At 29.5% G+C, this 15,148-nt stretch overlaps 1 protein-coding gene across 1 annotated transcript in view; it reads left to right on the forward strand.

Moving 5' to 3' along the window:
- The first annotated feature begins 3,783 nt into the window (after positions 1-3,783).
- Positions 3,784-15,148, forward strand: part of LOC145127094 (uncharacterized) — a 62,267-nt gene continuing 50,902 nt past the window's right edge. The window contains exons 1-2 of the mRNA XM_079062340.1: positions 3,784-4,091; positions 4,212-4,284. Of these exons, the coding sequence (XP_078918466.1) occupies positions 3,784-4,091; positions 4,212-4,284 (381 nt within the window). The remainder of the gene's footprint in view (positions 4,092-4,211; positions 4,285-15,148) is intronic.

The following is a 15,148-nucleotide window of genomic DNA, read 5'->3' on the forward strand; positions in this document are numbered from 1 at the left end:
CCGGACGGCTCCGGAAAAAATAAGGCCCGAATTTAACAAAAATATATACTTATAATGTTTATATATATATTTGTTTCTTCAAAAATAAATCATAAGTGTCACTTTGCTAGCCGGCAAAATCCTATTACTTATGCGCCCTCATTCATGTTTGATGTGGGTTGGATCCCCACCAAAATTCACCCTTTTAATTAAATAAATGTTTTTCTTTTTAATAAATAGAAGTTACATAACAACCCCTCAAATTTAGTAGTTAATTCCATTTAATAAATCAACTTTCATAAGTTACAACTTTGGCCTTCCTAACTTTTATAATTTCACATTTTGAGTAATTAAACAATTTTGTTTTTCGTTCTTACTCGTACAATTCATCAAAACCTATATATATATATATATATATATATATATATATATATATATATATATATATATATATATATATATTGAACTGTCTCAATTCTCGGGCAATCGCACCAAAAACTCGCGTTCCTTTTGGATTTCCTTTATGATCAATCAAAATTGTGGCATTGTCATTATATCGTATTATCATACCGTTTTTACGTTTAAGTTTTTTACAAGTACAGACAATTACAGTTTTGACAATTTCTGATCTTTCTAGAGGCATGTTTGGAACTGCGTCTTTGATCACAGCAACAATAACGTCACCAATATGAGCATATCGGCGATTGTTATATATATATATATATATATATATATATATATATATATATATATATATATATATATATATATATATATATATACACACACACACACACACATAGTTTTTTATATAAATTTATTTTTAGGGGGCCTTTTTTTCATGTTTGCACCGGGCCTAAGATAACTCAGGACCGACCCTGAGGAGGGTAATAAGGTTTTAACTTTGTCTATATAAGGTTCTTAATGTTTTTTTGGTACATATTACACCAATATGGTTGTATATAACCGTTTAAAAAATGTAATAAGGTTTTAATTTTATCCACATTAGGTCCTAAGGTATTTTTTTTTTTACATATTACACCAACATGGTTGTTATAACCGTTTAAAGAGGGGTAATAAAGTTTTAATTTTCTCCGAATTAAGCCCTTATTTTTAATATTTTTATCATTTCATCTAACTCTTTTACAATTTATATTAGTATGTAGTTAGATGACTTCATAATTTCATTTTCTCATTTTAGTCGCCTATTCACCACAACCACGGTTTCAATTGAAAGGTTACATAACAATTTTTTTGTCATTTTTACAAAAAAATAAAATAAATAATAATAATAATAATAATAATAATAATAATAATAATAATAATCAAAGTCTTAATGATTAAGACTATGTTTGGTGCGCTACAGCTAGCTGATAAGCTAGTTTATTTTTCGATATTTTTTAAGTTGTCATATTTGGCAAACTAAAAAGTAGCTTATAAGTTAGCGTTTTAAAAAAACTACTTAGAAAAGTTTTTTTTAATTTCCAAATATACCCCTTAATTAATTAAGAAAACATATTTTTAAATGACCTTTTATGTCATTATATAAATTTTTGATAGCTTATAAGCCAGTGTCAAAGTAAAAGAGTATCTTCGAAATGTAATGGTTCCGCCAATGGGGTATCCCCGATACGCCATTACTTATCGGGGATACCACATTACTTTTCGGGGATACTCTTTTATTTTGACCACGGCTCTGTCATTGGCTTATAAGTTATCTGAAATTTATATAATGACATAAAATGGCATCTAAAAAATATGTTTTCTTAATTAATTAAGGGGTATATTTGGAAAAAAAATTTAAAAAAAACTTTTAAAAAACTAGTCTAAATATATGTTTTCTTTTTAAATATGTTTTTTTTTTTAATTTGTTTCCATTTATATCCCTTAATTAATTAAGAAAACATATTTTTAAATGACATTTTATGTTATTATATAAATTTCAGATAGCTTATAAGCCAATGACAGAGTCATGGTCAAAGTAAAAGAGTATCCCCGAAAAGTAATGCGGTATCCCCGATAAGTAATGGCGTATTGGGGATACCCCATTGGCGGAACCATTACTTTTCGGAGATACTCTTTTACTTTGACCCTGGCTTCTCCACTGGCTTATAAGCTATCTGAAATTTATATAATGATATAAAAGGTCATTTAAAAAATATGTTTTCTTAATTAACTAAGGGGTATATTTGGAAATTTAAAAAAAAAACTTTTCTATGTAGTTTTTTAAAACGCTAACTTATAAGCTACTTTTTAGTTTGCCAAATATGACAACTTAAAAAAGATCGAAAAATAAACTAGCTTATCAGCTAGTTGTGGCGCACCAAACATAGCCTTAATCTTAATCATTAAGACTTTGATTATTATTAGTTTTTTTTTTGTAAAAATGACAAAAAAAAATTATTATGTAAGCTTTCAATTGACACCGTGGTTGTGGTGAATAGGCGACTAAAATGAGAAGATAAAATGATGAAGCCATCTAACTAGATACTAATATAAATTGTAAGAGTTAGATGAAATGATAAAAATATTCAAAATAGGGACCAAATGTGGACAACATTAAAACTTTATTACCCCTCTTTAAACGGTTATAACAACCATGTTGGTGTAATATGTACAAAAAAAGACATTGGGGACCTAATGTGGACAAAATTAAAACCTTATTACCTTTTTTGAAACGGTTATATACAACCATATTGGTGTAATATGTACAAAAAAATAACCTTAAGGGTCTAATGTGGACAAAGTTAAAACCTTATTACCCTCCTAACCCTGCAATAAATCTAAAAGTTACTGTTCATTCCACCTACTACTTTTAAATACATAAAATATAAGATATAAGAGAGTTTCATCTCTTTTTGAGGATTTTCCAACTCCACACCACAACCACCCGCCACCTAATAGATGTAATAGATGGAGTTTCCACATTAGCCCAAGTCCTTAAGACTGGAGGGTGCACCTCTTACCAGATACGATGGTAAGATGTGGTATGAGGTAAACATCACACCAAACCAATCAAGAAAAGTGTGGTATGTGGTGTGTGAGTCATGATTTTGCCATATAGTTTTCCTTTTGCCCGTTCGAAAACTAGTCGTTGCCTTTTCTTATTTTTTTTAAATTTTTCTGTAAATTAAACTTTACTTCTCATTTTAAAATCACCAAGAAACACAAAACTATCTTTAGATTTTTTTCAAAAATTTTATTTCAAAATGTCTTCTTCTTCGTCGACTTCGTCCGATACGTTGGCGTTGTGGGAAGCATGGTTTATCAAGGACGTCATGTGCACTTGCTTATTTGCAAGAAAATGAAGACAAACGTTCACGTCAAAAAACAAGAAATCCTCCTCTACAGAGAGATCGTGAAGTCGGACACAACCAACTGGTGATCGACTACATTTCTGATGATGCAGTGTACGCGAAAAAATTCAGGTGTCGGTTCTGGATGCGTAAGGTATTATTTTTACTTATTGTTGATAATATACAAAATCGTTTTCCATATTTTTGGAAACGGGTTTATGGAAGAGGTAAAAAAGGTTTCTCTACAATCCAAAAACGTACAGCTGTAATTCGTCATCTAGCATATGGCATGATACCAGACTCAGTGGATGAGCATTTGAGGATGTTAGAGCGTATGACGGGGGATTGCCTCTACAAGTTTGCTAAAGTTGTGACTATCCTTTATTGTAATCACTATTTACGCAAGCTTACAATTAGCGACATCCATCAACTATATACAAAACATGAAAACAAGTATGGGTTCCCTGGAATGTTTGGCAGTATTGATTATATGCATTGGGGGTGAGCAATGTGCCCTAATGTGTGGTGCGGTCAGTTTATGCGAGGTGATCAAAAGCATCCAACAATAATTTTAGAAGCAGTGGCATCGTATGACCCTTGGATTTGGCATGAATTTTTTGGTCTATCAGGTGCCAACAACGACATCAATGTTCTTGGCCAATCGTCGATATTCAACGACAACTACCTTGGGAAATTGTATGATGTGCCATTTGTAGCATATGAGACGTCATACAAGCGTGGGTATTACCTGACTGATGGAATATATCCTGAGTTAGCAGTATTTGTGAAATCATTCATATGTCCAAACGATGACAAGTAATTAAAGTTTAAGTCAGCATAAGAATCTGCTAGACGAATAAGTAACCTGAGGTACGCATGTATCATATTGCATAATATGATTTTAGAATATGAGGGGAGAACGATTTTCTGCTACAGTGAGAATGAGAATTTACCAAATGTCGAAGGAGTTGGTATTGGTTTGGAGACATACATCGCGAACAAAGCGGAAGTATACAATCACGTTGGACACCACAACCTCCGCGCTCATTTGGTGGAACACATCTTCAATGCCCGAACGAATCCCCTTTTCGACGATTTTGTTTAAGACGACTTGTTTGACGATAAAGACACCGAATCAGAAATGTTTGAAGGAGATTCGGACGGGGATTTTGATGATGTGCCCAACGACGATGATTAGACCTCACATATTATTCAACTATGTTTTCGATTATGTTTTTTTAATTTAGCATGTATTTTATTTAATTAATGAAATATTTTCCTTTTATTATTTTTAATTAATTACATTTATTCAATTAAAAAAACAATATGGTACAACACCCACCAGTTTTTGGGGTGAGGCAAAAAATGATGTGGTCCTGCCAAAATATGGTAAGCATGATATCACACCTACCAGCCTAAGATTGTAAATTTGTGACAATTCCAATGATCTTAAGTATATAGATTATAGTTTACGTACTAGCTGAAAAGCTACATATTAGCTAAAAATTTAATAGATAGTTGAAAAGTTAGCTATCTATCTATTTACCTATATCTATCTATATTTATTTCTATATCATATCATACTATACTTATAAAGGAGACGTTTTTCCTATCACCTTATGCATTTAAAACCCCCACACAAATTTCCAAGGAACTCATGCATTTGAAAACCCCCACACCTTTTCACTTTGAAAGTAATTAATCACACATCATGAAAGGTTTTATAACTTATATAATATGTTTAATAAGCATTTAATGGATAGTCTACTATAAAAATGTCATTCTTTTTTAGTAGACACACAAATACAAATCACATACAAAATTCACAAAGAAAACAAGTTTAAAGGTTTTGTGTTGGTTTGAGGGCTTTGGACCATTTTTCGAGCCATGTTATTATGTTAAAGTTTTTAATTTGTAAGTTTGTTATATACTAATTCTTTTTTTATATTTTTCTTGGTTTAAGTATTCTTTTAAGACAAACATTGTATGTTGTGGTTGAAACTTTAATGTAAATTAGATTAGATTCATGTTATCGATCATATGTTATGAAAAATAATATAGATAATATTTAATTAAATATTGTATATATGTTTGTATGTTTGTGTTGCTTCAAAGTAATAATTAATTAAAAATCATGGATATGAAATATTATCCATAGTATCCATGTAAGCCTCTTTTAAAATGAAAATTGTCTGTCTTATCACTTTATATTTTAGTATATGTTTAACATTTTAATTATAATAATAAGTGTCTTTTAAAAGTTTTTATTATTAATAATAATAAGTGGTTTTAAAACTAATGAACAACAATTATAAATAATAAAATCAAATTATAAAACTTATGGATATGTCATATTATCCATGTAAGTCTCTTTTGAAATGTAAGTTGTCTATCTTATATGTTTATTAGTTAGTGTATGTTTCACATTTTAATAGTAATATTAAGTGTTTCTTAAAAGTCTTTTTTAACTTATTAATAAAAATAAGTGGTTTAAAACTAAAGAACAATAATTTTAAATGATAATAACATCAATTTCTAAATTACATAACATTAACAACAAATAAATTATATTTTAAATGCACATCATTATTGAAATTAGAAAATAACCGCATAAGTAAAAAATTTAAATTAATCAATCATTACAATTGTTAAAAATAATATTAAATAGATAATTATATTTAATTTTATTAATGAGGAAGGTGGGTTGATGCCAATGAATAATAGTGTTCAAAATATTATGTCAAAGTTAATGTCAATAACATAACAATTTTAAACATATATTTTTCAATATTTTAAATATATATATTTTTAACCTACGCTGCGCAACACGCGGGAATTCGTCTAGTATACCTATAAAGGAAGCATTTTTCCTTTCACCACATTCATTTGAAACTTCCATGACTTTTCAATTTCTTTCTAATAATGATTATAAGTTGGTTAATAAGGTTAAATAAATATCTAACCTAAAGTGTAAACATCTATAAACTAAATTTCAATATTAAAATAATATCTTTATTTTTACTTATAAAGTTGTCTTTAACTTTTAACATATTATACTTAATTTATTAGTTTTAAAATGTTGTTGTATGTAACCATTATCATTTTAAAATTACAACTTTTGAACAGTTTGGATAAAATACTTAAATTGTTAATTTAAATATAACATTACAGGATCAAGTTAAAAAATAAATTTTAGTTCAACTTAAACAACCCAAAGAATATTTTGCAAATAGTTAAAAATGTTAAATTGTAGTGTCTTTCTAATAACAATTATAAGTTGGTTAATATGGTTAAATAAATATCAAACAAAAAGTGTAATCATAAATAAACTAAATTCCAATATTAAAATAATATATTTAATTCTACTTATAAAGTTATGTTTGTAACTTTTAACATATTATACTTAATTTATTAGATTTAATATGTTGTTGTATGTAAACCATTATCAATTTAAAGCTACAACTTTTTAACAGTTAGGATAAAATACTTAAATTGTTAATTTAAATATAACAGTACATGATCAACTTAAATATAAATTTCAGTTCCACTTAAAAAACTCAAATAATATTTTGTGAATAGTTAAAAGTGATAAATTGTAGTGCTAAATGTAAAAACTAAATAGTAATCTCAATTTAACTAAAATATTGCCTAAATATATTTTTATAATCATTAAAAATTCTCAAATAACTAGCTTAAAATAACTTGCAATAACAATAGTTAAAAATAACTCTATATAAATGATTATATTGTTACATTTAAAAACAAAAAACAATGTTTGATGTTTTAAATAATTACAATGATAGAAATTAAAATATTAAGCTAATAAATTTTTAAAAAAAATTAATTACCAATAACAACAACTATAAATAACATTAAACCATATATTATTTTTTATTTTCATTCGTATGTAACCCGCTGATAGAGGTCATTCAAACGATTGAGAGTATATATATATATATATATATATATATATATATATATATATATATATATATTATAATATAATTCAAAACAATCAATATATTATATCAACTTAGTATACGAATTACTATATCAAATTTAACAACAACGTTATTGTTATATTTATGAAAACATATATTTGTAACGATTTCAACTGTGTAGATGTTTCTGCGCAACGCGCAGACATTCGCCTAATCATTCTATACTTATAAAGGAGGTATTTTTCCTTGAACCTCATGCATTTGAAATCCCCACAAAATTTGCAAACACCTCACTCATTTGAAACCTCCTATTTTAATGATTACCGCTCAAAAGTCTCTTAATAATGATTAATAATTCAAAGGTTTTATAACTTATATAATATATTTAATAAACAATTAATGGATAGTCTACTATAAAAGGCTAATCTCTTTGATTAGACACACAAATACAAATCACATATAAATTTCACAAAGAAAACAAGTTTAAAGGTTTTTGTGTTGGTTTGAGAGCTTTGGACCATTTTTCAAGCCATGTTATTATGTTGAAGTTTTTAATTTGTAAATTTGCTATATACTAATTCTTTTTTATATTTTATTGGTTTAAGTATTCTTTTAAGAATATCATTGTATGTTGTGGTTGAACTTTTAATGTAAATTGGATTAGATTCAGGTTATCGATCATATGTTATGGAAGGTGATATATATATATATATATATATATATATATATATATATATATATATATATAATATTTAATTAACTATTGTATACATGTTTGTATGTGCGTGTTGTTTCACAGCAATAATTAATAAAAAATCATGGATATGTCATATTATTCATATAAGTCTCTTTTAAAATGCAAATTGTCTATCTTATCACTTTCTATTTTAGTATATGAATAATATTTTAATTATAATAATAAGTGTTTTTTAAAAGTGTCTTTCAGTTATTAATAATAATAAGTGGTTTTAAAATTAATGAACAATAATTATAAATAATAAAATCAACTTATAAAAATCATGGATATGTCATATTATTTATGAAAGTCTGTTTTGAAATGCAAATTGTCTATCTTATCACTTTATTATTTAGTGTATGTTTCACATTTTAATAATAATATTAAGTGTTTCTTAAAAGTCTTCTTTAACTTATTATTAATAATAAGTGGTTTAAAAGTAATGAATAATAATTTTAAGTGAAAATAACATCAAATTATAAATTACATTTACCTACAAATAAATTGTATTTTAAATGAACATCATTATTGAAATTAAAAAACGATCGCATGAGTAACAATATAATTAATCAATCATAATAATTGTTAAAAATAATACAAATTAGATAATTATATTTAATTCTATTAATGAAGAATGTAGGTTGATGTTAATGAATATTATTTTTCAAAATTATTGAGATTATATATATATCTATATATATATATATATATATATATATATATATATATATATATATATATATATATAAATTACTATAAAAATATTATTTCAAAGTTAATGTCAATAACATAACCATTTTAAACATATATTTTTCAATATTTTAACAATATATTTTTAACCTGCGTTGCGCAACGCGCGAGAATTCGTCTAGTCTATATCTATCTATATCTATATATACTTATAAAGGAAGCATTTTTCCTTTCACCACATTCATTTGAAACTCCCATGCATTTTTCCTTTCACCACATTCATTTGAAACTCCCATGACTTTTGAATTTCTTTCTAATAATGATTATATGTGTGTGTCTCTTTTGGATTTATGTTGTATAATGTAATTCTTGGCCGGATTATTCAAGGAAAAACCCACCACCACCACCGTGTGGTGGTGGCTGCCGCCTTCTGCCGCCACTAGCCGCCATGTTGGGTGGCGGTGTGCATTGTGTGATTGGATTGCTATTTAGATGCTTGAACATGTTTTGGTTTAGAATCATAACCACCACCGCTAGGTGGTGGCCGCCGCCGTGAGCCGCCATTGACCACCACTACCCGAGGTGGTAGTGGGTGGTGCCCGACTTAATTAACAATTAATTAACCTAAAAGCTTAACAAATAGACTAATTGGATCGCAATTGGGTTGGAAACCCTAATTAGGGTTTAGAAAACCCTAATTTTTGGATATATTAATTTGGAATTGTCAGGAGCCGCATGTTTGGACCATTGGATTGGGATTATGAATTAATCCCGACCACATTGTATGCTTGACCTAGTAGAGTGATGGACTTAATGGATTAAGTCCTTAATGGGTTAAGTAAGAACACTTAACCCTAATCGTCATTTTATGTGAAAACCCTAATTTTGCTTGGGCCTAGAGTTGGGCCTTTCTATTGGGCTTTGGTGATTGGGCTATTAATGGGCCATCCAAGAACAAGTATATGGACTAGAATGTTTGGATGGACTTTAGGATAAGGCCCATTGGAAAGGCTTGGGCCCAATTTGGAAAGTTGGGTCATAGATGTTTATTTGAGGATTATGAGATGTTGGACCATTGGAATGCCAAATGTTTGGACTAGAATAAATGGTTGGGCCTTAGGGTAAGACCATGTAAAGGTTTGGGCCCAATTTGGAAAATTGGGCCATATGTTGGGCTTTGGTTCAATGTTTGACTTTTGGGCCTTTGGATTGGGGCTTGGGCTTGAATCAAGCTAAGTTGGGGGTAAAGTAGTATTTTACCCCAAGCATGGACTTATGGTTATGTGTTGGAACCCAATTATTAATTGGGTGTTATTTTGATGTTGACAGTTCGGGAACCTGTCATCCGGTAGCTAGAGTTTTGTCTGCGGGACTTCAGCAGTGTGAGGTGACTTACATTCCTATAGGAGTGGGTCTAAGGCACCAATTTCGGCCCGCTAGTAGGGGTATAGAGTAGAGATGATTTTCTTTGTGATAATTGTCTGGTTTTCCGCTATCTGATGTGATTTATATGTTATATTATATGTGATAGTGGTAGGAGGGGTGGTTAGACCCCGTAACCGGTTGCGATAAACCGGAGGGTAGGTCGGGCACCCAGATATGCCTAACAGTATGTTTACGATATGATATTATGTGGTAGTGGTAGGAGTGAAATAGTCCCCGTAACCGGTTGAGATAAACCGGAGGGGAGGTCGGGCACCCAGATATGTCTGACATGGGTAGGTCAGACACCCCGGTATGTCTGACAGGGGTAGGTTGGGCACCCCGATATGCCTAACATGGGTAGGTTGAGCACCAAGGTATGCTCAGCAGTGTAGGTCGGGTACCCAGATATTCCTGACAGGGTAGGCTGGGCACCCAAATATACCTAACAGTATGTGATTATGTGGTATGATGGGGAAACTCACGAAGCTTCGTGCTTATGGTTTTCAGTTTTGGTTTCATGTACTTCTTTTTCAAAAGGAACGAAGCCGACATGATCGCAGCGCATCACACTATGATTTTCCGCACATGAGATCTTTGGGAGTTGTACTCTAATAATACTTTTCTATGACATGTTTTAGCTATTTGAAATACTGGTTTTTGAGTATGAAATGTGTTAACACTATGGATGTTTCAGACTACTGGTTTTATACTTAATTAAAAAATAAAAATTTTGGTCTTCAATTTTGGGATGTTACATACTTATTTATATATCAATAACAAATGAATTGTTACAAAAATCTTAGAAATGTTTTATTAATTTATGAATATAACATATGACGACAATTAATACATGTTTTATTCATATATAAATATAACCCGTGACGAGAGATGATGTAAAAAAAATATTTCAGGTAAAAAAACTTTATAACGTGTTATATTCATATATAAATGATACTTAAACTGTAAGAAAGTTAAGCATGCATTTTATTCATAAGTGAATAACGAATGTACTATAGTAAAAATCTGATGCATTTTTAGTCACTTATGAATAACGATAGCTGAAACTTAAAAAAAAATTACTTTATTTTAAAACTATATCAATATGGATGTCTATTCATAGAGAATAAAAAATTATGAATTTTGATATAAATAAAATAAATTTTCGATAAAAATAGCATTCTAAAAAATAAAATAAAAAAAATATGTTTTTGTTTATTTTAAGTTATGATTAACATACTTTAAGGAAACATCTTTGGTTAGAAAAACACATGTGTATCCGTTACCCATTCCGCCGGTACGCCTAAGGTTGTGTTTAGTTACGGAAAAATAGTTTTCATTTTGCGTTTTTTGTTTTCCCTTTTCAGTTTTCATTTTCCGTTTTCAGTTTTCATTGGAAAATTTAGAAAATGCGTTTAGTTAAAGCTTATTTGTTTTTAATTTTCAGTTTTAGAAAATTAGAAAACATGTTAGATGTGTATTTTTCTATCGGTTTTCATTTTTAGAAAACGGTAGCGGTGGTAGGGTGGGCGTGGGGACAGTGGCGGTAGTGAGGGCAGCGGCGGGGGGTAGTGGTGGTGTCGATGATGGTGACGGTGGTGGTGGTGGTGGCGGTGGTGGTGGCGCCGGGGTGGCGGCGGTGGTGGTGATGACAGACGGTGGTGATGGTGGTGGCAATTATGGCAGTGGTGGTGATGGCGGAGGTGGTGCTGGTGATGGGGTAGTGGTGGTGGTGATGGTGATGGTGATGGTGATGGTAGGTCGGTGATTGTGGTAGTGGTGTTGGGTGTGTGTGTGTGTATGTGTGTTTGTGTTTGTGAGGGTGGGTGGGTGTGGGTGTAGGTATGAGTTTGTGTGTGTGTGTGTGTGTGGGGAGGTGTGGGTGGGGGGTATGTGTTTGTGGGTGTGTGTGTATGTGGGTGTTTGTGGGGATTGGGGTGTGTGTGTATGTTTGTATGTGTGTGTGTATGTGTTTGTGGGAGTTGGTGTGTCTGTTCTTATGGGGGTGTGTATCTATGTGTGTTTGCGGGGGTTGGTGTGTGTGTGTGTGTTTGTGGGGGTGGGGGTGCGCTTGGGAGTGAGTGTGGATAGGTAGGGGTGTGGGGGGTTGAGAGTGTTAAGGTGATGGTAGGTAGAGGTGGATGGGGTGGGAGTGGGTGTGTGTTTATATTTTAGAACAAAATTGGAATTAGAAAAATATAGACAACAATGATTATCGGTTTTCCAAAATTTTCCAACTTCTTTGTAATTTTAGAAAATTGAAAATTTTCATTTTCCGTGAAAAATTTAGAAAAATAGACGAACTAAACGCGTTTTCAAAATTCTCAATTTTCTTGGAAAATTTTTCCGGAAAACGACCAATTTTTCCGCAACTAAATGCACCCTAAGTGTTTTACGGCAAAATAAATGTGTGGCTGAGAATGATTCCCTCAATCTTAACCCTTTTTTTCTCAGTTGAACCCTCTCTCTCTCTCTCTCTCTCTATATATATATATATATATATATATATATATATATATATATATATATATATATATATATATATATATATATATTATGTCAAAGTTAATGTCAATAACATAACCATTATAAATATATATTTTTTCAATATTCTAACAATATATTTTTAACCTGCGTCGCGCAACGCGCGAGAATTTGTCTAGTATACTTATAAAAGAAACATTTTTACTTGCACCATATGAATTTGAAACCCCCATTACTTTTCAATTTATTTCTAATAATTATTTTAAATTGGTTAATAATGTTAACTTAATGTAAAAACTAAATTTTAATCATAAATTAACTAAACTACAATATTAAAATATCATATTTTACTTATATTTATAAAATTATGACTTTAACTTTTTAATATATTATAATTAACTTATTAGTTTAAATATGTTGTCGTATGTGAGTGACATTGTCATTTTAAAGTCACAACTTTTATATAATTTATGATTTTATGCAAAATAGTTAAATTATTAATTTCAATATAATGTTAAACGGTTAACTTAAATCAAAATTTCAGTTAAAATTGAAAAATAATCGAGAGACTAATTTATAAATAATTAAAAGTTATAAATTATAGTGTTAAACCTAAATTGTAATCCTAAATTAACAAAAAAAAAACATGAAACTATTTTATATAATCATTAAGAATTTTCAAATAAGTAACTTAAATGACTTATAATAAGAATACTTAAAAATAATACTACAGAAAAAATTATAATGATATCTTTAAAACAAAAACAAGGTTTGTTATTTTAAATAATTACAATCAAAGAAACTAACATTATTAATCAAATAAATTTTAAAAAATTTCAATTTCTAAACCAAATTAAAATAATCACTAGTACAAAAATGACCTATGGTCACACTTTTGCCAAAAATGACCTTTGGTCACACTTTTGCCAAAACCGCCCAGCCACACTTTTGACTAAAACTGTGTCTAAAGGTTATTGCTAAAGCTCTGCCATTGTTTTAGTGACATTTTATGTTGTATTTCATGACCATTAGTAATATAGTTGAAACCTTTAGACACGTTTAAACATAACAAATGTGACAATTATTAGCCACACTGGAACAATGAGGCCAAATGTCACCATCCGCCACATGTTTGTTAGATATATGGAAAAACTTTGTGATGGTTTTTATAAGAGACAATAGATTATTATATGGTCACATGAAGCAAATGTTTATGTGGCTGTATCATGGAACAAATATTGACATTTGAATGCAACGTAACTAAAAGGCAATATATGGTCACATTAATTATTTGTGTGTCCATACGGTAGCATTTAATACACACTGATTAAGAGCAACCAAACAAGTAACTATAAGTATTTTACGGTCATGTTTAGTGTATTATATGTATCTAAAAATGAACATTTGTCATGATAAAAGAAAAAAATGTATAACTATAAGTATGTTATAGTCATAGTTAAACATGTTATGTGTGGCTAAAAGGTAAATCATGTTCATGAATAAAGGAAATACTTGTAACTATAAGTAATTTATTGTTACTTTTTACAATTTTGTGTATGTATAAAAGTAAAAGATAATCATCATTAAAGAAAAAAAATTGATTGTAAGTATTCAAATGGTCACTGATTAAATTATTAGGTGTGTAAAAGGAAAAAAAAACAAAAAACTATGATTAAATATAAAACATGTGACTATGACTATTTTATTGCCAATTTTTAGAACACATAATCATGATTTAATCTCCTATGCGTGTTTAATAGCTAACAATAGTCATTTCATATGACTGTTATTATTTTGTGGACATTTATTCATTTCATACGTATGGTTATAAGTAAAAAATATTAATAATCATAAAAAAAACATGTGACTTTTAGTATTCTACTGCCATGTTTTAAGGGAAAATAATAATGACTATAAGTATTATATGGTTACGGTCTAATGAAAAAAGAACCTTGAACGACAAGTGTTGTATGGTTACGGTTTAGTTTTTACGTGCGACTAAAAGTAAACAATCGTCATGAAAAAAGAAGAAACATATGACTATTAGTATTTCATGGTTACAGTTTAATTCTTATGTGTGTCGAAAATGAAGAATTTTCATGATAAAAGAATTTAAAACTTTTGCATATAAGTATTATTATACCGCCATGTTCTACTCCATAGGGCGTCGAAAAGTGAATATTTTGTTATGATAACAGAAAAAAACATGTGACCATAAGTATTTTTTTGCCACTGATACTCAATTTTTAATAGTTGAACTCTAAACATCTTTTGCAAAAATAGTAAAAGTAAATATAGTGATGGTTTAATTTTTTTTTTTGGAACGACAGAGATTTTATTAAAAAACTAGCAAGAAGCTAGAGGAAAAAAAGACATCACAACAAATTACAAGCTAAGAGGGGATTATGAAGCCGAGAGGTCCAACTAGTTTTAGCTTTTCTATACCTACTGGAAATCCAAAAAAAAAGATCTAGCAATCACATCGTCTAAAATGAGAGACTTCGGGTTGAGCTGATCCAAAAATGGTAGAGTTACGAAAATTCCACAGACACCATAAGGTAGTGATGATAACAGTGTCAAAGGCTTGCCGTTGCCCTCTT

This window comes from Lactuca virosa, chromosome 7 (genome assembly GCF_052849685.1).
Source record: "Lactuca virosa cultivar CGN04683 chromosome 7, Lactuca_virosa_CGN04683_v6, whole genome shotgun sequence".
Classification (NCBI taxonomy): Eukaryota; Viridiplantae; Streptophyta; class Magnoliopsida; order Asterales; family Asteraceae; genus Lactuca; species Lactuca virosa.